This window comes from Podarcis raffonei, chromosome 4 (genome assembly GCF_027172205.1).
Source record: "Podarcis raffonei isolate rPodRaf1 chromosome 4, rPodRaf1.pri, whole genome shotgun sequence".
Taxonomy (NCBI): Eukaryota; Metazoa; Chordata; class Lepidosauria; order Squamata; family Lacertidae; genus Podarcis; species Podarcis raffonei.
Genome location: NC_070605.1, coordinates 73,508,506 through 73,534,429, shown reverse-complemented (window position 1 = coordinate 73,534,429; position 25,924 = coordinate 73,508,506). Strand labels below are relative to the sequence as shown.

General features: G+C 43.2%; 2 protein-coding genes across 3 annotated transcripts; one reads left to right on the top strand and one right to left on the bottom strand.

The window, feature by feature from the left end:
• Positions 1 to 498: 498 nt before the first annotated feature.
• PLCXD1 (phosphatidylinositol specific phospholipase C X domain containing 1) lies at positions 499 to 14,848 on the top strand. The gene is made up of 7 exons (XM_053384084.1): positions 499 to 720; positions 4,831 to 4,978; positions 5,998 to 6,134; positions 6,345 to 6,473; positions 10,555 to 10,710; positions 12,141 to 12,324; positions 13,069 to 14,848. Exons 2-7 carry the CDS (start codon positions 4,864 to 4,866, stop codon positions 13,302 to 13,304), a joined length of 957 nt encoding a protein of 318 aa, XP_053240059.1. The 5' UTR covers positions 499 to 720; positions 4,831 to 4,863; the 3' UTR covers positions 13,305 to 14,848.
• GTPBP6 (GTP binding protein 6 (putative)) lies at positions 14,072 to 25,423 on the bottom strand. 2 transcript variants are annotated; one of them, XM_053384082.1, is made up of 10 exons: positions 24,980 to 25,423; positions 24,284 to 24,421; positions 23,512 to 23,582; positions 22,257 to 22,387; positions 20,920 to 20,990; positions 19,320 to 19,478; positions 18,198 to 18,406; positions 16,839 to 16,987; positions 15,656 to 15,808; positions 14,072 to 14,989 (listed from the first exon to the last, which is right to left on the bottom strand). In XM_053384082.1, exons 1-10 carry the CDS (start codon positions 25,329 to 25,331, stop codon positions 14,845 to 14,847), a joined length of 1,578 nt encoding a protein of 525 aa, XP_053240057.1. In that variant the 5' UTR covers positions 25,332 to 25,423; the 3' UTR covers positions 14,072 to 14,844. The 2 variants fall into 2 exon arrangements, with proteins under 2 accessions (XP_053240057.1, XP_053240058.1); XM_053384083.1 differs by having other exon boundaries at positions 24,942 to 25,113.
• Between the last annotated feature and the right edge of the window lie 501 nt (positions 25,424 to 25,924).

Sequence of the window (25,924 nt, the reverse complement as noted above, 5' to 3'; positions counted from 1 at the left end):
GCCGCACCGGGCGCAACATCTGGGGGTTAGGGTTAGGGGGCGCAAATCCACGGGTTAAAGGGTGCAAATTACTTGCCTTGCCCCGGGTGCTGACAACCCACGCTACGCCACTGAATCCAACCCTGGCGTTTAGTTCTGAGAAAGCCTGAACCAGCCTGTTAGAAACCCCCCGTGGATGGGGCGCAGTCCCGCACCTCCGACGCGTGTTTCTTCAATCGCGCGTGGGGTGTGCAGCTCGATCCATATTTACTCGCAAGTAAGCCTTGCAAGGGAGTGTGCCCAGGGTCTCTCGGCGCTTCTTCTGCCTCTCTCACCCACCCGCAATTCAGCTTCCGCGCTTTCATAAAGCCCTGATTCTGCCGTTTCAGATTTTGCTGCTCCTCGTCCCGCCCCAAATTCAGCTGCCCCCCCCATACGCAAGAGGCGGGGCGTTGGCGACAAGGACCAATCCCGGGGCTTGCATGCAAATCGAGGCCAGCGTGTGTTTGTTTTCATTTCCCGGTGCAGCGGCTTTTGGGAAAAGGCGCGCGCTGGGTCCAGAATCTGAGCGGGCCCGGATTGAGAGAGGAGGCGAAGCTAGGCTCTGCTGTTGCTGAGAGGAACGGGCAGCTGCGACCCCAACGCTGTGGAATTGCGTGCTGTGGAAAGCCAAATGTGACACGCGACAAGGCGATTTTGAAGAATGTTTCCTGGAACGGGATCTTTCTGATTCTTCCTCAAGTAAGTTAACAGTTTTTCTTTGCAGTTTTTCTTTTTTTTAAAGTAAAAATTATTTGATGCCTCCCGTCTCCGCTTTGCGCGCGAGCAACGATACAATCCTGTGCAGCCTTGTTTACTCTCGAAAGTGTGACTAGGACTGCAGCTTAAATATTTTCCCACAGCTGAATGTAGGGCATGTCCCGCGTCTCTAAGCAACCGGTTTTTTAACTGTGCCACCACAGCAGTAATAAAGTCTAACTGATAAACATCCGTCCCCATTGTTATATAGGACTTTCCCATTCAGTTTTTATAGTAGCATAACGTTCTAGGTGCTGTGTGTGTGTGTGTGTGAGAGAGAGAGAGGGAACTTGGATTATTTACAGACAATACCAATGCCCCGTTGAAATATTTTGCGCACAATAACTTCCCAGGTGTCTATGGGGGGCGGGGAGGACGATCTACAAACGCATTAAATAAGAATTTTTACTTGAAATTTTGTATTGGGTCTGAAACCCGTGCCTCTCTCCCCCCCCCCCCGTCGTCTGTGAGCCTTTCAGTTCATCCGAGTTGGGTTGCTGAACTCTAAAAAGAAGTGCAAGACGGGAACTGTGAAATTGTGGACTTTGTGTTTTACGGATTGCTGATGTGTTCAAAACAAGCGGCATCCACAAATTCCAATAAATGCTTAGGGGTGGTTCATACTTCACCAAAATATGAAATATCAGACTGAAATATGACTAAATGAGGCAATGTGTATCATATAAGTACATTTATTGGATTGCAAAGATAGAAGAGTTGAATGTATACTTCATGACAAATACAGAAAGATCCAGAATAAGGTGCATGTTGCATTAAATGCAGTTACATATTTAATATGTCTGGCTTCTTTTTTGTTAACTTGCAGGCACAGAGGAGCAGAGGGAGGGGAAGATTAAACCTTTTCCTTTGTACTCCAGGTCCAACTAAAATTGTCCCTCAAGCTGGGATTTGCTGTAGGACAGAAGGTGCTGTTGGTGAAACCATGCATTTATTGTAACATGTAGTTCAGCCTTGAACGTACAAGTTTTTAGGTCAAGTATGGGGAACTGGTGGCTCTCCAGATTTTGTTGGACTCCAACTCCCATCAGCCCCAGCCAGCATGGACAGCGGTTAGGAATGATGGGAAGTGAAGTCCAATAATACCTGGAGGGCTACAGGTTCTCCTTACCTGTTTAGAACTTTTCTCAAACATATGCACTGTAATTATGCAATTTTATGATACAGTCATATAGCTTGAAGTATGATGTATAAATATAACAAATTAGAATACGAGTTAGCATCTCACATGGAATTCCTCGCAATAATGACCGTAAGCTAGAGGTTCCTTTACACATCAGGAACCTGTTGCTATTGCACATGAGGATCTTCTCACTAAACAGGCAAGTGTTTGGTTTAGCAGATACTGTTACTACTGATCACCTGAATAGATGGGTGATCTAGAATAGAGATGGTGAGAATTCTGCCATCAAATGAATGGTGCTCTAACTTCTTTTTTTTTGTTAGGGAGAAAGTTGGTTTGTTCTGACATTATTATTATTATGCATTTTTACCTGGCTTATAAGGTTCCTTAGGAGATTATGCCAGAGCTGTAGAAGCTTTAGCGTTACTGATTGGTAATTTATGTGTGGGAACAACTGACCTACTTAGGAAAACAATAGATAAGGAACGGCAGAAGGGATTTTACAAAAAAATAGGTTAATAGCCCGGTAGGAAATAAATCAGGTTGTGGCTGTCACAATCTCCTGTAGTCAGGCAATATTGCCCGCTATATATGGGGCAGATTAGGATGTGTTTGTATAGAGTCTAATCTGTGTTGTGCTCCCTGATGTTCCTAATTCTTGCCAAATAAAGTATACATGGATTAATTTTGCCCAGATGACATCTGTTGTTATGTTGGGATTTTGTTGTATTATATCATGGACTGGCTGGATGCAGAGGAGTGTTGGGGGGCACCAGCTCGGGAACCCTCAAGGGAAACCCCTGGGGAAGAAGTCTCAGAGGCCAGGGGACTGGTAGTGGGACGATGGGTGAGATGTCAGAGGGAGAAGAGGGAGCAGACTGGGAGGAAGAGGAGGTGTCAGAAGCTGAAGAGGCAACAAGGTTTAGTGAGCAGGGAGTGGCTGTGGCAGAGAGCAGTCCAGATTCAGAGGCAGGAGAGGGGAGGGCCAGGAGTCGGAGATGAGGCAGGCTGCTGAAGAATCCAGGGGGTCTCCCTCTCCTGTTGTGACCAACTCCCCCCACCCCGGTCTCACAGAACACACAAAGAAATGAAGAGGGTGGAGCAATGAGAGACAAGATTATGAAGCCTCAGTCTGCTGGGGAAGAAACTGGGGGAAGAGCCTTAGAGAGTGGTGGGAAGGCTCTCACAACTGCCTCTTTGGGGCAAGACCTACTCGGAAGGATTGCTGTGACCACTAGGTATGCACTGTTTTGGTTTCTTTGAATAAAGAGTTAACTTCAATGACAGTGGTGGTGGTGTTGTTTTATTGCTGACCTATTCCTGACTCCAGCTTTTGACATACTGCATCTTTTGCAGTTCATGTAGTAAAATAGATTGATGGATTTGGGATGGGTATAGACCAGTGTTTCCCAGCCTTGGGTTTCCAGCTTCTTTTGGACTACAACTCCCATCATCCCTAGCTAGCAAGACCAGTGGTCAGGGATGATGGGAACTGTAGTCTGGAAACAGCTGGAGACCTAATGTTGGGAAACACTGGTATAGACTATCAATTTTATCAATATTATTTTCTAGCATATCAAACGTGAATGACTTACTCAAAATGTATTTTGGTATTGGACCAAGATTCTTCTTTCCACCACACCCCTTCGGCCATTTGACATAATTTTGATTGCAATCCTATATCAATTTGTCTGGGAGTCTGTTGAGCACAGTGGACCTTACTTCTGAGTAAGCATGCAAAGAATTGCGCTGTTGATCTTGGTTTGTAGATGGCAGACTGTTCTTCCTAGTTACCTGTGTAAATGGTTGGGATTTTAGACATGGTAAAAAAAAGAAGTGTAGATGCCTTTTAAAACAAATTCCTGAAAACTGATTTTACAATTCTTTGGGAAGTATATCCAAAACCATTGATATGCACTTTCAGGACAGGAAAAGGTAATTTGATTGGTTTATCTGCAAAGTGAAGGGGGAAAAAAGATGAATTCAGACAACCATATTTCCCCCCCCCCCCGACTTTTGCAGTATCTAAGTACTGGGACTCAAACATAACCAGGTCATCTAAATGGGTCTTTGAAGTAGTGGACAACATAATACTTAGATGTTTTCAAATGCATTCTGACTTTAGGACACTATCATTTGTTAGATCCTTCCCAGTACCATTGGATTCCAAAGGCAGCTACAAAAGTCATCACATTAAGGGAAGAACCCAATTGTCTGAATCTATTATTGGGTATAGGCCTCTTTTAGATGGGTTGTTTTAATCCCATGCATATGCTTTAGGAGCAGTGATGCATATGGTGACTAGTGCCACTCACAGGTGAATTGACCTGGTGCCTGTAGGTCAGTTACCCAGTTCTGCCCTATTTGCCATGACTCAAAAAAAGGCGGTGATGAATTGTGCTGATGCATATCATTCCACCCACTGTCACAGCCCTTAGGCTGGTGCAATATAAATGGCTGCCTTGGAGGGCAGTTTATGACAGGTACGAAGGGTGCAACAAAGACTTGATGTGCGATTTTTTGTCTAGTACATTAGGGCCCTCCAGGTATTTTAGATGGCAAGTATCTGAGGGATAGCTCATTCGGTAGAGCATGAGACTCTTAAATCTCAGGATTATGGGTTGAAGCCCCACGTTAGGCGAAAGATTCCTGCATTGCAGGGGATTGGATTAGATGACATTTGTGGTCCCTTCCAACTCGACAATTGCAGAGTTTGACTAAATTAGTCTTTGCTCTGATTCAGCACAGTAATTCTTACATTCTCATCTTAGAGTATTGTTACTAGTTTGTGGGTGCAAGACACCTATAATTCCTAAATTTAGTAAGTGTTAGAATTTAATCAGTGCCACAACTGTACTGTGCAATGAGAAGGTCGTACCGACGGAGCAGACTTAACTTCTCATTTTGTTCAGCTTCTTTTATAGAACATCACGCAAAAGGGGAAAATGAAGGGACGTTCAAAGAAGAAATCTGTTCACTTGTACAGTGACGGCGGCCAATGGATGTCTAATTTGCCGGAATGTCTCTGGGGCATTCCTCTCTCTAATTTGTCACTTCCAGGTAAATAGCACCAGCTTTTCAGTATCCTATTACACTTAGATTTGGATTGGCTATGCTCTGTAGCATCTGTGCACTCCCACAAATGCAATATCAACATGTGTAGACCACATTTTGGAAATAGTTCTGGAGTGAGCTTCTTCCTGTCATGTTGACTGATGTTTTGGTACCAGACAACTCAGTCAAGGAGCAGGCCCAACTCCGAATCTCATCGACAAAATCTAATAGATGTAAGCCATATTGTTGGGGTACGTGTAAAAGGTAAAGGTAAAGGGACCCCTGACCATTAGGTCTAGTCATGGCCGACTCTGGGGTTGCGGTGCTCATCTCGCTTTATTGGCTGAGGGAGCCGGTGTACAGCTTCTGGGTCATGTGGCCAGCATGACTATGCCACTTCTGGCAAACCAGAGCAGCGCACGGAAATGCCGTTTACCTTCCCACTGGAGTGGTACCTATTTATCTACTTGCATTTTGACATGCTTTCGAACTGCTAGGTTGGCAGGAGCAGGGACCGAGCAATGGGAGCTCACCCCGTTGTGAGGATTCAAACCGCCGACCTTCTGTGATCGGCAAGTCCTAGGCTCTGTGGTTTAACCCACAGCGCCACCTGCGTCCCCTTGGGGTATGTGTAGTTTGCCCAAATTGTATCAGGAGGGTGGTTAGGAAATCCTAACTTAAAGCTTCTTGCTGAGGGAAAAGCACTAGCCAGGAATGATTTTCCTTTTTTGCCAGCCCTCCAGAAACAACAACCTTGGGAGGTTGTGTGATGGCTCAGAATCAGACATCACATGGATCTTGCTTTTCAACCCAGTCTCTCAGCCTCTAAGAAACTTGATGAAAGGGTTTGCACTGAGCTGGGATTTGATACCCACTTTTCCCCACTGATAGATCTTTTTGCAATCATGTGCTCAGGGTAGGAATTGTGTGTAAAGCCACATGGTTTTAGAGATGAAGTTTTGTGCAGAGGGTAAGATTTGTCAAATGATTGGAAGTAGATTGACTTTACATTTTTATTTCAATAGGAAGTCATGATGCTATGACTTATTGCTTGGATAAGGACTCGGAAGTGAGCATAAATGAATCCAAGTTGCTGCAGTTTATGGACAAGCATATGCACAGCATAGTACACCCAATTATTTTGAGGTGGTCTATAACACAGGTAAGCAGTTCTCAAACTTTCTGGTTCCTATGTCTTATTACTGAAGCTTGCTTTTTCAACAGTTAGCATGCTCACTCTGCTGTAAGGGCCACACGAGATGTCCCATCCCACAGCTACCGCAAGGAGAAATAGAATAAATGTGCCTGATGAATTAAAAATGTTGAGGTTTGTGCTAAGCAATTTAACAGCACTTTGTTTTTAACTTGACAGGTGCTGACTCTGTCAGAGCAACTGGATGCTGGAATAAGGTATTTTGATCTGAGGATTGCTCACAAGCCTGATGAACCTTCCATGAAATTGCACTTTGTTCATATGCTGTACACAACAGCGGTTGTAGAGGTACAGTTTTGCTTTGATAGCACTGAAGTATTTATTATTTCATATTATCATGGGATTTATTACCTGCCTTTCACCCTAAGGTCCCAGGGAGGACTTAAAACACAACATCAGAACACAATTTAAAAAAGAGTTTAGGACAACTTACTGTAGTTACATATACAGTCATACCTCATGTTACATTTGCTTCAGGTTGAGCATTTTCAGGTTGTGTCCTGCAGTGACCCGGAAGTACCAGAACGGGTTACTTCCGGGTTTTGCCGCTTGCGCATGTGCAGATGCGCAAAATGACATCACACGCATGCGCAGAAGCAGTGAATTGCGACCCACGCATGCGTAGACGCGGGTTGTGTTCTTTTCAGGTTGCAAACGGGCCTCTGGAACAGATCCTGTTCGCAACCAGAGGTACTACTGTAATGATCTAACTCCCCTAGATGTTGTACTCCCACCTCTCATCACCCCCATCCATTGGCCAGGGATGATGGAAGCTGTAGCCCAATGTTTGGAGGGCTGCAGGTCCCCCAGCCCTGATCTAACTACTATTTAAGTAATATGGGGCATGTGCCAGCCCCTTCCTGGTGCAGGTGAAAAAGCTGCATGTATGCCTCAATGTCTCATCTGTAACAGCCTTGTGGGGGGACATATCCCATTTGAGGAATTCCATCAGCTTTACCATTGGCTTTTGGAACTATCAGGCTGTGTACTGGATCAGGCAGGTGCCAGGCAATTTGTCTGATTCTGCAGCCAGTGCAGAGAGTACTGACCCCTATGATCCTGCAAACAGTGCTGCAACTAGACATCCCATGCTTACTAAGCAGGACTAGTTGGTCTGGCCATTTGCATTTTGTGTGCATGTATACATATGCATGGTTGCCATGGCTGTACCAATGTCCTGTTGGCAGAGAAAGCACCACATCTGTACCAGGTGAATCAGAAACTTCACTTATGTGCTCCCATGGCTTGGTATGGGTGCTGGCTCACTACAGACCAAGGTCTGTTTGTGCGTGCAGGAAATACACTACCTTCCTACGGTCCAGATCACGGTCACTGATGCCATGATTTTCATTACAGAGTGCAATGGATCTGTATTGGAATGGAAGTTATTGAATACCATTATGGCCTAAAAAAGATGTTAATTCTCCCCCCCTTTTTTTGTATCAAATGATCTTTAGTGTCAAAGTTCAAGGAGATGCTCCTTCAAGTCTGTAGTGTGGAAATATAGAACTAAGGACTTATTTGGATGTTCTTCTGCATATGTCCTGTTGGAATGAAAAGGGCGCTGCTTAAGCACATCTGTGTTTTACATGGATCCTGTTCAGTGGAGCTTGTCTAGAAAAATCCAAGGTCCTTGATGACTTTACCACAATATGAAAGTTTAAAACCAACATGCATGATTACAATTCTTTATTAAATTTATATCCTTCCCTTCCTCCCAAAGGAGCCCAGGATGGCCTTGAGAACTGAAGGCATGTTAAAGACAGAGCAATCAATACCCAGCTTGGGTATTTTGTATTCATGCTGTAGCAATGGCCCTGTTCAGAAGAAACCAGCTGTGCTTTATTTCCATTAAAATCTACAAACTTGCCCCATTGTTTTCGATCTTGCTTGTGCATGTCTCTTTTTTTCTGGATTGGGGCTGTTGCAATTAATTTGCAGGAATCTTGGTAGCTGTGAAGATGCAGTTGACTGGTATATTGGCTACTGTTATGCTGCTTTATAAATATCATAAAGATAGATCCAGACTAAGTTATTTTTGCTTAGCTCCCACTGAATGGGATTTAAGTTAAGGCACAGCTAACTTGTTAGCTTAATGAAGCTAACCTAACCAAATGTGTTATGGCTAGAAAGCGCAGCTCTCAAAAAGCTTTTTTCTCAGGTGTCCACCATTTCAATAAGACCCAAAACTTAGACTTACTAAAGATTCAGCAATGACCATGTTGACTCAGGTATAACATAGCAATTCCCTGTGATGTCAGGCTGGCATATTTTAATCTGTTTGAAGATTATTAGGATTCCACAGCAGGCTAAGCAACAATTACAGCAGACAAACATTACTAACCCTAAGTGTTCAAAATATGAATCAGCTTCTCAGAATTGCCTGACTGGCTTTGCAAAGCATGAATTAAAACACACTTCTGCTTCTCTTTTATTGGCCTTCTAGTTTCCATGAGGTTGGAACAGATTGTTTTTCAAAATACTGAGATCCTGGTGTACCTAGATTTCCAAGAATAATAGATATGCAGACTGTGGTTCAAAACAAACTCTGGTCAGTTTTAGAACAAACCAACTTCAAGCCACAGTGTCTGAAGCTAACAAGTTTGCTTTACGTGGCAATCTCTGGTCCAAATTCCTTCTCCTGGCTGTCCAGAAGGAAAACAAAGAATGTATGAGGCCAAGACTTGTGGCTACTTCCTGGTGTGTGTAGTGCTAAAACATGGTTTACCAATTAAGTGAGAACTAGACAATTGTGTTTGCTAGATATTTGGGTGCACTGGCCTTTATAGAGATTTCTGTACGCACAGAGGCTTCCTCTGTGTTTTTTTTCTTTTTTTAATGAGCCAGGGAGCGCACCACATGGACAGAAAAGGAATTCTGGTGCATACAGCCTTTCCCTTCCATGTAGAGGAGAGGTGGGAAAACCACAGCTTGAGGACGGCATGCAGCCTCCAGCCTTGCCCAGTGTGGTCCTGACACCTCTCCCCAGAATATCCTGTAGCTCACTTTGATCAAGTGCCGCCCAGCATGGAAGGAAAAGCAAGTTGCAAGTGGAGAAACATATTGATTTCTGTCTTTGTGGCTCACTTTCCTTCCCAGTTAGGCTGGAGAAAAAGAAGTCTCTGTAGATGGGTACACTCAAGAATCTTTGGATCACACCTTATGTATCTAATTAATCAGATCCTTTTTTTAAATTATTAAATCAAATGGCCCATTAATTCTGCCTACTATGTGATGAATGTTCTGGGGGGTTTTTTGTATTGTATTTGATCTGTAGTTAACTTTAGGTTCCTAATTATAACACTGCCATATTTATTGGAAAATAATGATTGAGCAACCCACCCCTAAGTTGATTGCTCTGTTATGTGTGCCAAATGGATTTGATGTCAATAGGATTTGAGACTATGCAACAGATGTTAATATGAGCCTTTTAAACCAAAAGGCCTTCTGAGCTAGGATACCTCTTCTGTTTTGGTTTGTGGTTTTGTTTTGTTTTTTGGCATGTGCAATGCAGGAACTTCAACTTAATCATACATGACAGGTGGCCATCCAACCTCTGCTTAAAAACCTCCACCTCTCGTGGGAGTCTGTTCCACTGTTGAACAACTCTTCCTGTCAGACAGTAATGCAAACAGGGCAGAAATACTCTGCTGTGTCATAAGGACAGGTTACGTGCCACTTAGACTTGAAAATTAAAGTCGAGATTTTCAAGATCCCACAATTTAGTCAAGATTATTCTATAGTTGCAATTACATCAAGTGGTTGTGTGGTTTTTTTTTAGCTGTCTCTACTGTAGACAAGGTAAAGGTAAAGGACCCCTGGGCAGTTAAGTCCTGTCAAAGGCGACTATGGGGTGCGGTGCTCATCTCGCTTTACAGGCCGAGGGAGCCAGCGTTTGTCCACAGACAGCTTTCCGGGTCATGTAGCCAGCATGACTAAACCGCTTATGGCACAATGGAACATTGTAGCAGAAGTCAGAGCGGATGGAAATGCCGTTTACCTTCCCACCACAGTGGTGCCTATTTATCTACTTGCGCTGGTATACTTTTGAACTGCTAGGTTGGCAGAATCTGGGACAGAGCAACAGGAGCTCAAACCCGTCACGTGGATTCAAACCGCCAACCTTCTGATCGGCAAACCCACATCCCTGCATACTGTAGATAATATACTTAGCTTGCGTTAGCTAACATATGTCAAACAGGAAATGTGTAAAAAAAAATCCAATCCTGCACAATTAACATCACTGTATCTGTAGTATGCAACTTAGTGTCACTTGCGAAATTCATCAATTACAGGTTGCTGTTTGTTTCAGTTTCCTCGTAGCACTTAGCAGCTATTTATTTTACTTGTTTCGTGTTGGCTTTTGCAGGATGTCCTGTGGGATATTTTACGATGGTTAAGAAACCACCCCTGGGAGGTTGTCGTTCTAGCTTTCAGAAATTTTGATGGATTAGATGAGGACCATCACCGCCATTTGGTCTCCCGCACAAAGGAGATCTTCAGTGGCAAACTGTGTCCTAGAAATGTAAGTTGCTTGGAATGTTTGGTTGTGAAGTTTCAAGATTGTAAAAGCCTTATTCACACTGGCCTGTTCAGGATGATACACTGAAATAAATAGGATTGCTCATGTATATATGCAATTAGAACTATGTTCTAATTGAATGAGATTCTGTACATATTAACATCAATACCCACATCCTTTTTGGTCAATAGGATTTCAAAAGATTCACTGTGATTCAATGGGAATAGTTTAGTGTTTAATTTCTTAAAATGAAAAAAGAAGTAGTGTTGAGACTTGAGGCGCACTATCCAGTTGGTGGATACAGACTGAAGCTAGTTAAAATGGAAAGGAACTCTTTGTCTGCTAACATTTTTCCACGACTCTTTGTCTGCTAACATTTTTGAAAACAGATTCCAGAGTGCAACTTTAGCACAAATTAAATTATGCTTTGCTATTACTGACATTACTAAGATGTTAAATGTTTCGGCATGTAAACATGTTGACGTAGTTAATTCCTTAAAGGTATGCTACATTAAAAAAAGAAAGAAGCTGCAAAACAATAATGGCAGCTTACATGGTTGCATCTAATTAAGTTCTACCCTGCATAGACCCATTGAAAGTGATGGACCTAATTTTGTCATGTGGCTTAATTTCAATGAGCCTGCGAGTAAAACACTGGATACAAGGCCTAATCTACCCTCCCAAAATGAGCATCAATCCTCTCCTGGCTGAAGTAAGCTTTTTCCAGGTTTGGTGGGGGTGTTCAGTATCTGGCCAAATGTAAAACATATCACTGAATAGTTGCTCCATTGATAGCAATGGGATTTACTCGCAGGCAGTACCACAGACAATTCTGTAGCCTGCTCCACATGGGTGTATGGATAATGAATTGGGGGTGCCAACTTGAATAAAATATGGGGGCGGGGAAGAGGCAGATAAGCCCTGCCCTACATAATTGATCACATAATGCAGCACATTTACACTATTTGCATACCAATGGCCATTAACTTTGGACCCCCCTTCGAATATTTTATTGGGGTGGAGGGTGCTGAAGGGACCCCAGTCCCTAGGAGTTAGCTTCTGTATAGTGAATTGTGCTGTGATTTTTTTTTTAAGTGTACTTGCGTAGGAAAGAAAGGTCCTTTGGTTTTTGAATAGACCCCAGTCCTAAGCTAGTGGATGGGCATCAAACTAGCAATGGTTATATTAAAAGTACATAGTCCATGGAAGGGGGTGGAGGAAGAGAGTCTCCATGAATTCAGTGGCCTTATCCTCAAAAGTGTCTTGCAATCCACTTGCAGCCGTCTTACTGTCATATATTTTGCTATACAATTAGGGAACTACAGGAAGTATGACTTGGAACTTGAGGTTCCACAAGAGCTGCCTTGAACTTGAGCCTCATCCTTCCTGTTGAGCAACATGAATTCAGTATGTTGACTTCCCTTATCTTTCAGGTCACTCCGACCCTACGGAGCATGTGGTCCTCTGGTTACCAGGTTATTGTGTCCTATGATGATCCAGGACAAGTGACAAAGCACTGTGAGTTGTGGCCTGCGATTCCCTACTGGTGGGGAAATAAAACAACAGCGGCAGAGCTTATCCGTTACATGGAGATGAGGAAAAAGAATGGTCGCCCAGGTAATTGCTGCATTTTGATTCCCAAATGGCCAGCTGGCTGGGGCTGATGGGAGTTAGTTGGAATCCAAATTCTGCAGATAGGAGGCAGAGTGCTTGGGTCCAGGAGAAAGGGTAGCTTACAACTGAGCAGAATTGCTCGTCGGCAGGCAACTTGATTTTCTCTTCTGAGAAGCAAGATGTGCTCATCCATGTCAGTTCTGCTCTTAAGTGCCCATCTCTGGTACTTGAAATGAAAAGCTAGAAAAAATCTAGAAAAAAATGAAGATCAACTGCTGAGTTAAGAGCCATAGTCTATACTCAGCTGCACTGTAGGGCACATCCCCATACCTTTCAAATTTGTGTTTTAGTCCATGGAACTAATCTCTTCTTTTTTAGCTGGGTGGCCTTTTAGGATGATTTTATGCTCCTTGTGTTGGTTTTATGTGGATTTTATATTGAGGGTTTTGTTTTGCTTTTCATCAGATACAGTAAAACAATCCTCTAAATTTTGTGAACTACGCAGATATGTGGTCAATGGGGTGGTCTACTAGATGGATAAATAAATGGCAAAAGTAATATCTGGCTTGCTCTCTGTGGTTTGTGAATGCAGCAGATCCAACATAGTGGTAGAAAGGGAGCAAGTCTGCTCTTCCTTGCTTAAATAAATAACGACACGCTATGCTGGTGCAGAAAACACATATCTAAAAGGGGATAAAATCACAGGAATTTCAGCTAGCAATTCTCTTTTTTCTTTTTTCCCTACAGCGGGATTATTTGTTGCAGGAATCAACCTCACTGGAGATTTAGGTTATATTCTCGCACATCTACGTGGATCTGTTAAGAAAATGACTCTTCCTGCCCTTCCATTCCTAAATCAGTGGGTTAAAAAACAGCGCCCTGGATCCAAGAAAGACTGTATCAACATAATTGCTGGAGACTTCATAGAAAAAAATAACTTTGTGGAAAACGTGATAGGCCTTAATAGAAAATTTTTAAAATAGCATTGCAGCTTGGATGCATGCTTGGGTTAACTCCTAGCATGCTATCTCAAAAAATAGAGAAAGAAGAAACAAAAACCTTAAATAACCCACCTACCTCACAGGAATGTTCTGAAGATTTTGCTTGCAGCTAGGATATGGATAAACCGAAGGTGGCTTCATGGAAATTTCTATGAAAAGACCCAGTTTTCCTGGGAAGCATTTAGTGCAGTAATTGCACTATACTAATATACAATCTCCCAAAGCCCTGCTCTAAAAGATCTGTGCATTCCAATCTACCAGGGGGATATATTACTGTGAAACATTGAGTGTTTGGGACAGGCATCCGGCAACCACAGGCAGAGCAGCATTCTATGCTGTTGTGATCTGGGAGAATATGGGTGATACAAAAATGGAAAACCAGGAATGCAGGCTCCCACAGTTAGGGAATTGGCTCATCTTGAAAGCTGTTAAAAGACGTGCGCACAAAGAAGTAATCATGACAGCGCAGCTTTTCTTCTTGGTTCGAAAGCCAAGCTGTATCAAGTTCCCAAAAAGCTGCATGCTAAGTGAGACAGCGACTCTTGATTGCGTGCTCAGCTACACTAGGTCTGTAAAATTCTGCAGGGTTACCAAATTCATCAAGGCTTACTTATGGAAAAATAAGGAATGTGATAGAAGTTCATGGTTTAGGAACCACTAGGAACACTAGGAAGACAGGAGTGCCTGGCGTGCTCTGGTCCATGGGGTCACGAAGAGTCGGACACAACTAAACAACAAGGAACAAAATGTTTAGCTAGAGCATCATGTTTACCATGGTAGGCAACAGGAAGGGGAATATTCATTCCAAAAGCAAACCTTAGGCAGTCATACTGAATAAATAAGAGCACTGGACTTCAACCACTATGTAGCAGCGTTACAGAAAAAGCTAATCTACTTCTATGAAGGGTATAAGAAAGGAACAGCAGCAGAAAGGCTGACCAATGTATTTCAGAATCCCTAGTCAGTGTTAACAGTTCTAAGTGTACATTGGAAAAAATAGAGCTACAATCAAGTTTCCCCTCAAGGCATTAAATATTTATTTTTGTTAAAGGAGGCCTGTAATATAAAACTTTAGGACTTTTCTTCTCCAAATAAGTAAGTACTTTTTAACAAAGTGTCAGGAATTGTAACACAGAAGTTAGAGCAGCATTAGCAGTCTGGAAAATCACGGCAACTTTTCTGATAAAACAACATTCACTTTGATTAAAAATTAGCTTTCTGACTGATAACAAACCCTGCATATAAGCAGTTGAATAGATCTGCCACTTTGCCAAGAATGGGTGGTTTTATGCAATTCCCCATAAACCGAAAGTGTTGCAACTGTCTCATGGCATTTTCACAAATACGCTTCTTCAGCAATTCAAGGCAAACAGTTCCTGATCTGTCTGAAGCAAACAGGATGAAGCTCTATATTCTAGCAAAGCGCTCTCTCTCTCTCTCTGTGTGTGTGTGTGTGTGTGTGTGTTTGACAGCTCTGTAATACCTATTAAACAGAGACTCTCTGCAAAGATAATTTATCTTGTTAACTGCAAGAGGAATAACTTGATCGAGGAAACAGTCTTTTGTATTTGCCCAAAGTGGAATTGTTTATGATCACCTTCACGTTGGCTGTACCATCTTCAGGAACAACATCCACATCTTGCACTGTCGCTTCTTTGTAGAGCCAACTAGAAAGGCAGAAAACAGTGAGTGCCTTATAGACATTGGCTGTATGCAGACAAAAACCAATCTCTGGAGTATTAGGAACACTGTGTGCTTATGCACTCACTCCTACCCTTGCATGCTCGGATTAATAAGCAGTTCCCTGGTCTGAGCAAATGCTCCAAATCAGGATTGCAGTTCACTTTGCACAATACTCGTAAATACTTCGCGTGAGGTGGGCACAGGAAGGAGGTAGGGTAGGGCTGGGGGCTCCCTAAACCAATATGAAGAATAAGAACTCCTTAGCTTCCTTCTACATTGAAACAAAGCAGTCCTGTGACTGCAGCCTAGACAATCAATGGGAAACATTGTTGTGTAGCAGCAGCACAGCAGCAGCAGCATGATTACAAGTTACTGGCCTGGTGGCACCCAAGGACATATTTCACCAGGCTCAAGGTCAAGAAAGCTAACTAACACACCAAGAAGGGAATCCTTTCAGCTTTAACTGTTACAACAGAACCAGCAGAACACAGGCAAGCTGTGGGTTTGGCAAGGAAAATGAAGCTATTTTTAAAAGATGGCTAAAACTTTGCTGTGGCGAAAGACCTAAAAGCTATCTGCGTTTGATGAAAAAGATCCTCAATACAAATTTGCTCTACAACAAACGCCCCGTAACCAGTAAGTAGCCTTACCTGAGCTGAGGTCCAGATAGATCGATTTTAATTGTCACAATGTTTTTCCCAGTTACTTTCAAAACTCTGCTGTCTATTTCCTTTTTTAATTCTTCTAAACCATGCCCGAGGAGAGCAGAAATGGCCATGGCTTCTGGCTCAGCCGGATGGTACCTCAAAGAAAGCAGAGGTCAGAAAGTCAGGTCTTGGCAGCAGGAAACAATATAGTTGATACACAGTGTGTTTTGTTGCTGTGGGCCTAGGAATGTTTCAGACATATTAAGATGATGCTCATATTTTGATTCCATTCTATGTAAGAAGAACATTCTGGAATTAAGCTCCAAGATCATTTTGTTTGGGGAAAATTCAAGAGTATCAGGATCAGAAGAATGGTAAAATTTGGGTATAAAATCAAACTTGATCATGCATGTGGTTGACTCCGGTTCCTACCACTATCTAGTATCAAAAATATTGAAGTAAATGCAAGGTTCTTTCGCTCTTAAACCAATCACATAGCTCAGGTGCTACATCTGTCTTCACCGTAAATGTAGTACAAATTACTTTTTTCTTCATTATGGTCTTCTGTAAGTGCAACTTTTCAATTCCCAAGTGTTGCATGCTTCTGAGCCTCATTAAAAGCAAGCAGCTCTTTTGAGGGTTGTAAATATTAAATGGTTTATTTCTATTTTATTGACATTTATAAACGAAGAAACTCATAAACCAGTCAATCCAGTTTAAAGGACACAACATGATTTATATTTAAATAACGTTTAAAACTGAGGAAATCAACAAAACACAAACTGTTGTGCACTGGATTCCACCTAGCAGTCATTTGCCATTGTGAGTTAGAGAAAATGTATCAATTTTTGGCCATGCTGGGTGGAATCCAACCATCCGCCCTGCATTCATGGAATACCTTTTGACTCGGCAGAAGCCTCTGCTAACCCCTGTACCCCTCCAGAGAGTGGAAGGATTTTCCAGACCAGTGTGGAGGTGTCTGATGGATCAAAAGCCCTTCCTTGAGTGCCAGGGATTCCACCCACTGACTTTTGGCTCTTGTCCAGGTTGACAGGGCCGTGGCGTTTTGCCAGCAATGCAGAAAATGAATCTGGCACATTGCAGCTCATTGCAATACTCTAGTTTAACTTGATTAAGAATTGAGATAGCCGGGAGATATAGACGATAACATTCTGTTACCTCTTACCTATTTATCAAATCCACTTTATTGTGAACTTCAATAATTGACTCCAGTAGGTGGTTGGGAAGATTAAGTTTCCTGAGAACCGATAGCACACTTTCCTTCTGGAGGCTGCTTTCTGGATGGCTAACATCCCGCACGTGTATGATTAAATCCTAGTAACAAATAATATGCATGCCCCAAAAGGTGCTGAGTTATTTGACTTTTAAAAGAGAGCTGTAAGAGAGAAGGCTAGTGTTTCATACTGCTATTTGATGAGGTACAAAACTGAACTCTAGGTGAAGTATTATTTGGCTAATTTCTAGAGTGCCTGTTTACTTTCCTAAGAAGTAGAAATTGCTTTCATCTCTAGCATATATTAACATTAACTATAGACCCTAAGCAATTTGACCTTCTCCTAAGGCTAGAGGTGGAAGTCTTTGGAACAAGAGAGGAAAAATAGACCAGGAAAAAGAAACTTTTCAAAAAGCTAAACGGATGCCTCCAACCAGATAAAACTGAACCAAACCACACGCATGTAAAGCTCCTTTCGTCAAATTCTCTTGCATCACTCTGTAGTATTTAAGATATGTGACACAAATGAGGGCTTAAAATAAACCTATTTCTGAGACAGACCCAAGAAGGTTGAAGTTAGCAAGCAGTTCAGCATATCTAGGTTGTTTTTGGAAATCAATGTAAGAATCAATGTAAGAACTATTACGGGGGTTGGGTGAGTTGCCCCCCTTAGGTTTGATATTTTGCTAAACAGATTAACAACTTAGTATCTAAAGTCCTCACTTATGACAATAAAGGTAAAGGTAAAGGACCCCTGACAGTGAAGTCCAGTCGTGAACGACACTGGGGTTGCGGCGCTCATCTTGCTTTATTGACCAAGTGAGCTGACGTTTGTCTGCAGACAGCCCCCCCCCCCGGTCAAGTGGCCAGCATGACTAAACCGCTCCTGGTGAAACCAGAGTAGCGCACGGAAACACCATTTACCTTCCTGCTGGAGCGGTACCTATTTATCTACTTGCACTTTGACTTGCTTTTGAACTGCTAGGTTGGCAGGAACAGGGACCAAGCAACGGGAGCTCACCTCGTCGCAAAGATTTGAACTGCCAACCTTCCAATTGGCAAGCCCTAGGCTTAGTGGTTTAGACCACAGGGCCACCCGCGTCCCCACTTATGACAATGTCCAATACAAATTGAGCGCAGTATGTTGCAGTCCTCAACTCTTCCTGTAGGTTAGTTAAACAGAAGCCTATAAATTCCTCAGAAACAAGTGCTAGTATCCAGGGGACCAGTATTTGCACCCACCTAAAGAGTAATTTCTCCCAAATTGGCTTTTAGGCTCCATGTCTGTTGAACGGTGGTGGTTGTACTTACTGAGCAGGCTACATCTTCTAATGTAGCTGAAAACGATTCCACGAGGTCATGGGGCAGCTGAGACAGAAATCCAATCGTGTCAACATACAGGACGGTCAGACATGATGGCAGGAGGCCAGCATGGGCTGTAATGTCCAATGTTGCAAAGAGCTGATCTTGAGGCTGCAGTGCTGAATCCCCAGTAAGGGCCTTGATTAGAGTGGTTTTACCTAACAGAAATCAAGGAAGGAAAAGCTGAACCAGCCACAATTATAAAAGGGGGGGGGGAGTTAATGGGATGGAGACTTGTCATTTATAGAAGCACAAAACCAGCAACCATGTCAATACTATTTTATAATCCATATGCCGGTGCACATCAGTGTGTTACGGACAGGTGTTCAGGAGATCATGATCCATCAGGTTTCATTTGAACAGAAGGAAGTGTGCCTGTGAGTCTTTCTGTGACTGGTAGGGGGTCCCAGGATCCAAGTTCCTTCCCTTCCCTTCCCTTCCCTTCCCTTCCCAAAAGACAGTTATGGAGCTAAGTGTGCAGCACCCTTCTGTGAAATGAGCCAGCCTGACTGCTTCTACCTGTCAGCATTTGTAGCCAAGGAGTGAAATCAGAGCTGTGATTGATGAGAGGGTTGTTTCAACACCAGTAACAGGAAACCCCGAGGTCCTAAACAGCTTGTATTTCCCCCTCCCCTTTAGTGCACTTTTGCTGCTTCTTATTTTCTAGCTGTCCTTGAAATCTCTGCAGTTTTCAATTCTTTTTCTCCTACATATCAGGCTCCACCTATCTTGTGGTGGGATCTGCTACTCCCTGTAAGTTATTTTCTGAAATAATACTACACAATAAACACAGATGGGTGTTCAGGAATCCCCTTCCACACATGTCAAATGCAAAACGTGAAAACTTTGCAAAGAGGCTTAGGCACTACCATTTATCAAGGATTTTAGCTATGTGGGAAGCCCTACTAAGTAACAAAAAAGCACTTTGTTTTCTTGAGAAGAACTGGCATGGATACATGTTACAGTCCAAGAATTAAAACTTCCTTACACAAAGCTCTCTTCACATTTATGTGAATTTCCGGCAAGTACTTAAATACTAGCAACATAAGCATTTGTGGTGCTGTTCCCTACCACAATTAGTGTAGCCCATTACTGAAATAGTAGGAAACTCTGACTTTCTTCTTTGACTTCTGAGTAAGCGCCTTTTTCTTCTAAGCCTCTCTAGCGCTTTTCGAATTTTTAGTTCCTTTTCTTTTAAGAGGCGAAGTTGTACTTCCATGAACGTTTCACCTGAAAGGCAAGCAGCAGCAAAGCAAAAATCACCCATTTGGAACACATGAGGGAAACAAGGGCGACACCAAAGATTAAGTATTTGCACAATTATTATTTTAAAAAAATAATCACACAACAGTAAAAATAAAAGCTGGAAACAATCTGAAAAGTCATGTATCATTTTTGTTAAAATGTAACAGTTTCCATCATCGGTAATGATAATATAAAATAAAGAATTTTAATATACACTGGAACCTCGGGTTACGTTACCCTCGGGTAATGTAAACTTCGGGTTGCGAAAGTGGCAAACCCAGAAGTGTTTCACCACTTGCGCATACGCAGAAGTGGTCTACTGCCGCACGCACATGTGCAGAAGAGGTCTCTCCTTCTGAGAAAACTTTGGGATACGGCCGGACCTCCGGAATGGATCCTGTTCACAACCGGAGGTACCACTGTATATGAAAATAAAATTTTGGAAGGGATATGAAGGATTCAGCAGTTGGTGGAACACAATAAAAAGTGTGTATATAGTGGTAACTGGTTATGAACTTAATTCGTTCTGGAGGTCCATTCTTAACCTGAAACTGTTCTTAACCTGAGGTACCACTTTAGCTAATGGGGCCTCCCGCTGCCGCCGCATGATTTCTGTTCTCATCCTGAGGTAAAGTTCTTAACCTGAGATACTACTTCTGGGTTAGCGGAGTTTGTAATCCAAAGTGTTTGTAACCTGAGGTACCACTGTATTGCTTAGATGTATAGAACATTGAACATGACTGCCACACCTGCGTATTGCAGCTAGAATAGTCTTTAACCTTGAACATACTAGGACAGGAATGCCTTTTTCAGGAAAGATCTGTAAAAATGATGCCAGACTCCCTTTTATTCTTACCCCAGTTCTCACATAATGCTAAGCCAAATCATGAGTAGGCAAGTATGTGGGTATTCAGAGCAGACATCACACCTGCATCATTCCTCCAGCTACTGTCCTGCTACCTGGAGCTAAGCCATGGTTTTGGCTTGACATTATTTCTGAACCCAAGGTCATGGTAAACAAAGAGCCACGGGTAAGCCAAGAAAAAAAGCTTGGCTTTAGCTCATGCTTTGTCAGGACACAAACCATGAGTTGGATTTGGATGCAACGCCAAACCAAACCACAGCTTATCTCCAGGTAACATGGCAACCACAGAATCGGAGGAAGAGCAAGGCAGCAGCAATTCATGCTTAGCTATGGTATAGATTAGCATTACGTGCTAACCAGGCCACAGATTTTCCTGGAGAATCCACAGAACCAAGTCTAAGCGAACGTGTTTCATCTGCATGGCTCTAAAGGAATCATTACAAGAACAGTTCCATAAAGACAAACTGCTTGTGGGTGGTAATCAGTGTTTGCATCAAAGCCCTTGATTGCAATAGTGATGGAGTTTTTTTACTATTAATTTCCACAATAAATGCAGCCTACCTGAACCCATAATGTATCTTGAGCCACCTCTCTGCTGATCCAACCGATTGACATCATTTCTTACATTGGTCCTGAGGGATAAAAAAATTAATATGCCTTTCAGTGGCCATAAAAGTCTATTGACAGTTAAGTTACAATGGATGCAACTCAGTTAAATTAGTTGAAACCAATGCAAGAAGTTAGTTGGAGTTAAAGTAAATACCATTGCTTTTAATGAGACCTAAAGCACAAGCCTAGGGATGCGGGTGGCGCTGTGGGTTAAACCACAGAGCCTAGGACTTGCCGATCAGAAGGTTGGCGGTTCGAATCCCCGCGACGGGGTGAGCTCCTGTTGCTCGGTCCCAGCTCCTGCCAACCTAGCAGTTCGAAAGCACGTCAAAGTGCAAGTAGATAAATAAGTACCGCTCCAGTGGGAAGGTAAACGGCGTTTCCGTGCACTGCCCTGGTTTGCCAGAAGCGGCTTAGTCATGCTGGCCACATGACCCGGAAGCTGTACACCAGCTCCCTCAGCCAATAAAGCGAGATGAGCGCCGCAACCCCAGAGTCGGCCACGACTGGACCTAATGGTCAGCGGTCCCTTTACCTTTAAAGCACAAGCCTATACATGCCTAGCCAGAAGTTAGACCCCACTGAGTTTGACAGCACCTGCTCCCAGCTAAATTGGCATAGGACTGTAATTTTACACATAATTAACATTAGCTAAGATCAGGGCCAATCTGTGATTCTTTCTGGTCATTTAAACATACAGTAATACTTTCACTGGCAAATAAATCTGTTTTATGGTACTATGGTGGACTTTTAAACCGATGGTGCTTTCACACATAAAAAAGTATGTTAAGGGTCTATCAGAACTTCTGAAAACTACATACACAGCCCTGAAAGGAGATGAAGTGCTGAATAAGCACTCATAAAAAACTGTAATGATAAAAAACATCCATGTATATATCTTTTACCAAAAAAAGGTAACTGCAAAATAGCTTTTAAAAACTTCTTAATTTGATCTAAAGCTGCTTTTATATGTTGTAAGCTGCCATGTTATATTTTATAATTTTTTCAAATAAAACAAACCAGTCTCCCAGTTTGGTGTTCTATTGATATTTCAGACTACAACTTCTATCAGCTTCAGCCAACATGGTCTGTTGTAGCTGTAGCTGATGGGAATTGTAGTTCCAAACATCTGGAGGGCACCAGGTTGGGAAAGACTGATCTAAGCTTTGTAATGTAGTTAACTACATCTATCAGTATATTACACAAGAGGCAAGTCAATTTTAAGTTATCTGAAAGCGGTTCTGCTTGCTGTTCAGATACTAACATGGAATGTGCACTGCTTTAAGTACCTTAGAAGAGGGATTTCAGCCAATGCTATCTGGAGCTTTGCCTCTTTCGTTCGAGCATTGCAGCGGAAAATATGAAGGACGACTGTGTATCTGTCAAAGACCTTCACTTGCCAGGCTTCTTCAAGTTCTTTCTTTTAAAAGATAAAATAAACTGAAGGTTTTTATATTGCCTGTGAATTTGATGGAATTCAGAATTTTAACAATGTACTGCTGTAAAAGTAGCATCTAATGGCTTTAAGGACTTGATTGCAAAAGCTATCAGAACAGCTCACGCCACTGAAAGTGGCAAAAGCAAAACCTCGTGCTTCATTTCCTGCATATTTATAGCCCTCTGATATAGAAGATGTCACTCCTGGAATGGGGATGGACCAAGTAGCCCCATCCCATAGACTTCATGCCAACAACACAACTATCGGTACCAACAGACCCTTCACACATACAGCTGTACGTGCAAAGACTTCTATGTGACCTGGAAACTGAACTGCACAGGCTTCTGGAGTGCAAAGAAGCCTTTGTGCATACAACTGTATGTGCAAAGTTTCTATCAGCACACAATCATGTTGTTAATGCAAAGGCATGGGAGTGAGGTCTATGTATCCCTGGCCCTTTGCCAGGAGCAATATATTCTGAAGAAAGCTCTATGCTCCATAAGCAATATATTCTGAAGAAAGCTCTATGCTCCATAAGCCTTTCTAGACATGGTTTCACCTACACCCAAGTCACCACCTATGATGCGTTTCCTCTTCTCTGGCATAGCATGTGTGAATATGTACCATATCACCGGGCACTATCGCATTGTGAGTTTCCCTGCTCCCACCAGCAGCTGGTACCTAGTGGAGTGGATTGAGTAAACTACTGCATTACAACACTGTGTGGTCTGTATTTATGCTACAGAGGGGAAATGTCATCACAAGGAAGTATTTGAGGTGCAAGTAAGAGAATGCCTAGTCCAGTTTTTCATGTGTATATTACAAACTGATGCATGAAAAGGCAATAACACATGGAATATGGAAACATATTTAGGTAAATTTTAGTGATGTTTAGCCATGAAGCAAACATCATACTCTGTCATAGTCCAATCCTATGCAGGTTTACTTAGCCCGTTCAACAGCAAGCGGCTACTGGACTTCTGGACTACTACTAAATCAATGATTTATGCAGATTCTTAGCTACATTCACACTATATCAATATAATAAAAATATTCCAGAACAACGAAGGAAGACTTGTTAGCTTAGATATAAAACTTTGGATTACCTTTGTTAGAGGAGAAAGCCTTTCGACATTTACAAAGACAGATGATATGTGTGGCAGTCCTTTAATCTTATCTAAAAGAAAAGTATTGAGATACATAATTTTGTAACATATTGACTTTTTTTTTAAAGTGAAATAGTAGCCCTGCATTTTAGGCATTTCTCAAGGATTGGCAGGGCAGGCACCCACTCCCTCCGCCGTGTCCTACAAATACTCATCAATCACATTCCTAGGGACAATTCACACCCTCAGGTAAGGCAAGAGTTTCAGCATCAGTCATTTGCTAAGAAAACATCTGACTCACTCTTGCACATAGCCAGATTATAGCATTATACTTGAACTACTACCAGTATCTGATGTTGGATTAATGTATATGGATATTAATCTGTTTCCCCAATTTGGGTGCGTTAGAAAACAACAAAAGTGCAGCAGCTGGTGGATGAGGGAAAGGGGTAAGCGGGTAGTACACATGCAGAAAGCTTGCTCAGAGTTTAATAAGCCGCAGGTTTATTACCAGTCCATTATGTACAGTCAATTGTTGTTATTTATTATAGCAAACCTAAACATTTCACTGAAACAGTCACAGTGAAATATTTCAAAGTTATAGCCATTCAACCCCCCCCCCCCCCGATTTAGAGCATGTGGTATTTAAATTAGTATATAAATCTTATGGTTAGATACCATGGGGTTTTGTTTCATTTTATGAAAATGATAATGTGAAGCATTAAAGGAGAAAAGAAAAAAGTTTCAAAGCTTCCTAGAGGTATCGTCTTACCAGTCAGAAGCTGAAAATTCCCTTTGCCAAAGATAAATTTATTGTCAGGAACTTTTGTAGAAAGGATTATTTTATCTACAACTGTCCAGTTCTGTATGGTGTTTATGAGAGCAGCAGCCTCAGCTAGTTGTAGTTCAGCTGTCAGTTGGGAGAGAAAAATGATACAAATACAGTTCTAGTCACATAATAACATCCATTTTCAACATCTGTTTATCCATAAACACAGTTATAATGCAAATTACATCTACGAAATGAAATCTTGGAATGTTAACCCCTTTCATGCTAGAGGCAATGTCACGTCTAGAGATGGAGACACCAGTCTGTTTCTGTTCCAAGTCAGTTTCACATGTGCTCAAAGTCCCATGAACCCGTGCAGAAGTCACCCCAAATTCAGTTTCATGCACGTCACCGTAACAGTATTATTAACAATAATTGCATCTATGCCCCTCCTTTTTCCCTATGGAGCTCAATGTGGTGTGCATGGATGTCCCCCGGCCCTCAATCTCATTTAATCCCCTGAGAGGTAGGTTAGGCTGAGAGGCAGCTGACTTGTGATGACTTGGGCTGGTTTCCATGCCTGGTGCCAACACCGTTACTCCATGTGCGAGTGCAACACACAGGAGGACAAGCTGGGCGCATCTGCCTTGCAGACAACCACCTTTCTTGTGTGGCTGTGCCTGACGTCTGGCATCACACCTGTGGTCAGCTGCGGCTTGCCTGGCCCCCATTTCACAGCTGGATGAACAATAAACACTTTCTGGGCGTCAAGAGGGAGAGTGGGCAGGCTCGGTTCCAGCAGATCTTCATCTATGTCCAGCCCGTCCTCATCTTCCTCCTCGTCGCCCCCTGCTCCGCAGCTGCTCCGGTTGCCGTCCCAAACCCTCCTTCCCTTAGCAGGCCCATGGTCAGACTCCGGGAGCCGATAGCTGGCGCCAGTGGCGTGCCAAAACCTGACCGGAGCGGGCGCTAAACGCCCAGCCGGGGGGAGAGGAATAGCGACGCGCAACTTCTGCAGCAGCTGCCGCCACCGAAGACTCACGAGGACCATGGCGAACGCGTGTGTGTAACACCCATTAAGTCCCCCCAGTCGCGATTTGTCCGTCCCCCAAAACACGCCCCGTTGGGTCCATCACCGGTTGGAACAGAACCGGGCGCAAAGCCCAGCCCCCTCCTCCAGCTCCGCCCACCGCCAACCCGGAGCAGAAGCAGTTGCCATGAGAGGGGCGGGGCTTGAAGGAAGAGCCTTCCAAAGCGGAAATCTCGTTCCTATTGGGTAAGTCGCGGCACGTGAGGGGGATCGGGGAGCCTCGAGCGACTTTTGTGGGCGGAGCTCGTGCCGCTGCTGTGATTGAACGCCGGGGCGGGCCGCTCCGTCCGTGTCAGAACCGGGCCTTCGCCTGGGCCGTTGTCGGCCCCAGAAGGGTAGGGGGGGCGCGCTCGCGGGCGGGCGGGTAGATAGTGTCCGGGCTGAGGGCCGTGCTTGCGCGACGCCGTGGCTCCCTTGCTTGCGCAACGCTCCGCGCGCGTGACCCGCCGCGTTCTCGGTCGTCGCCCCTTTTCATCACTTTCCGCCTTGCGCGGCGAATTTCTCTTCCTTTCTGCTCCTGCTTCTGCTCCACTTCGCAGCCTCTCTGCGTACTT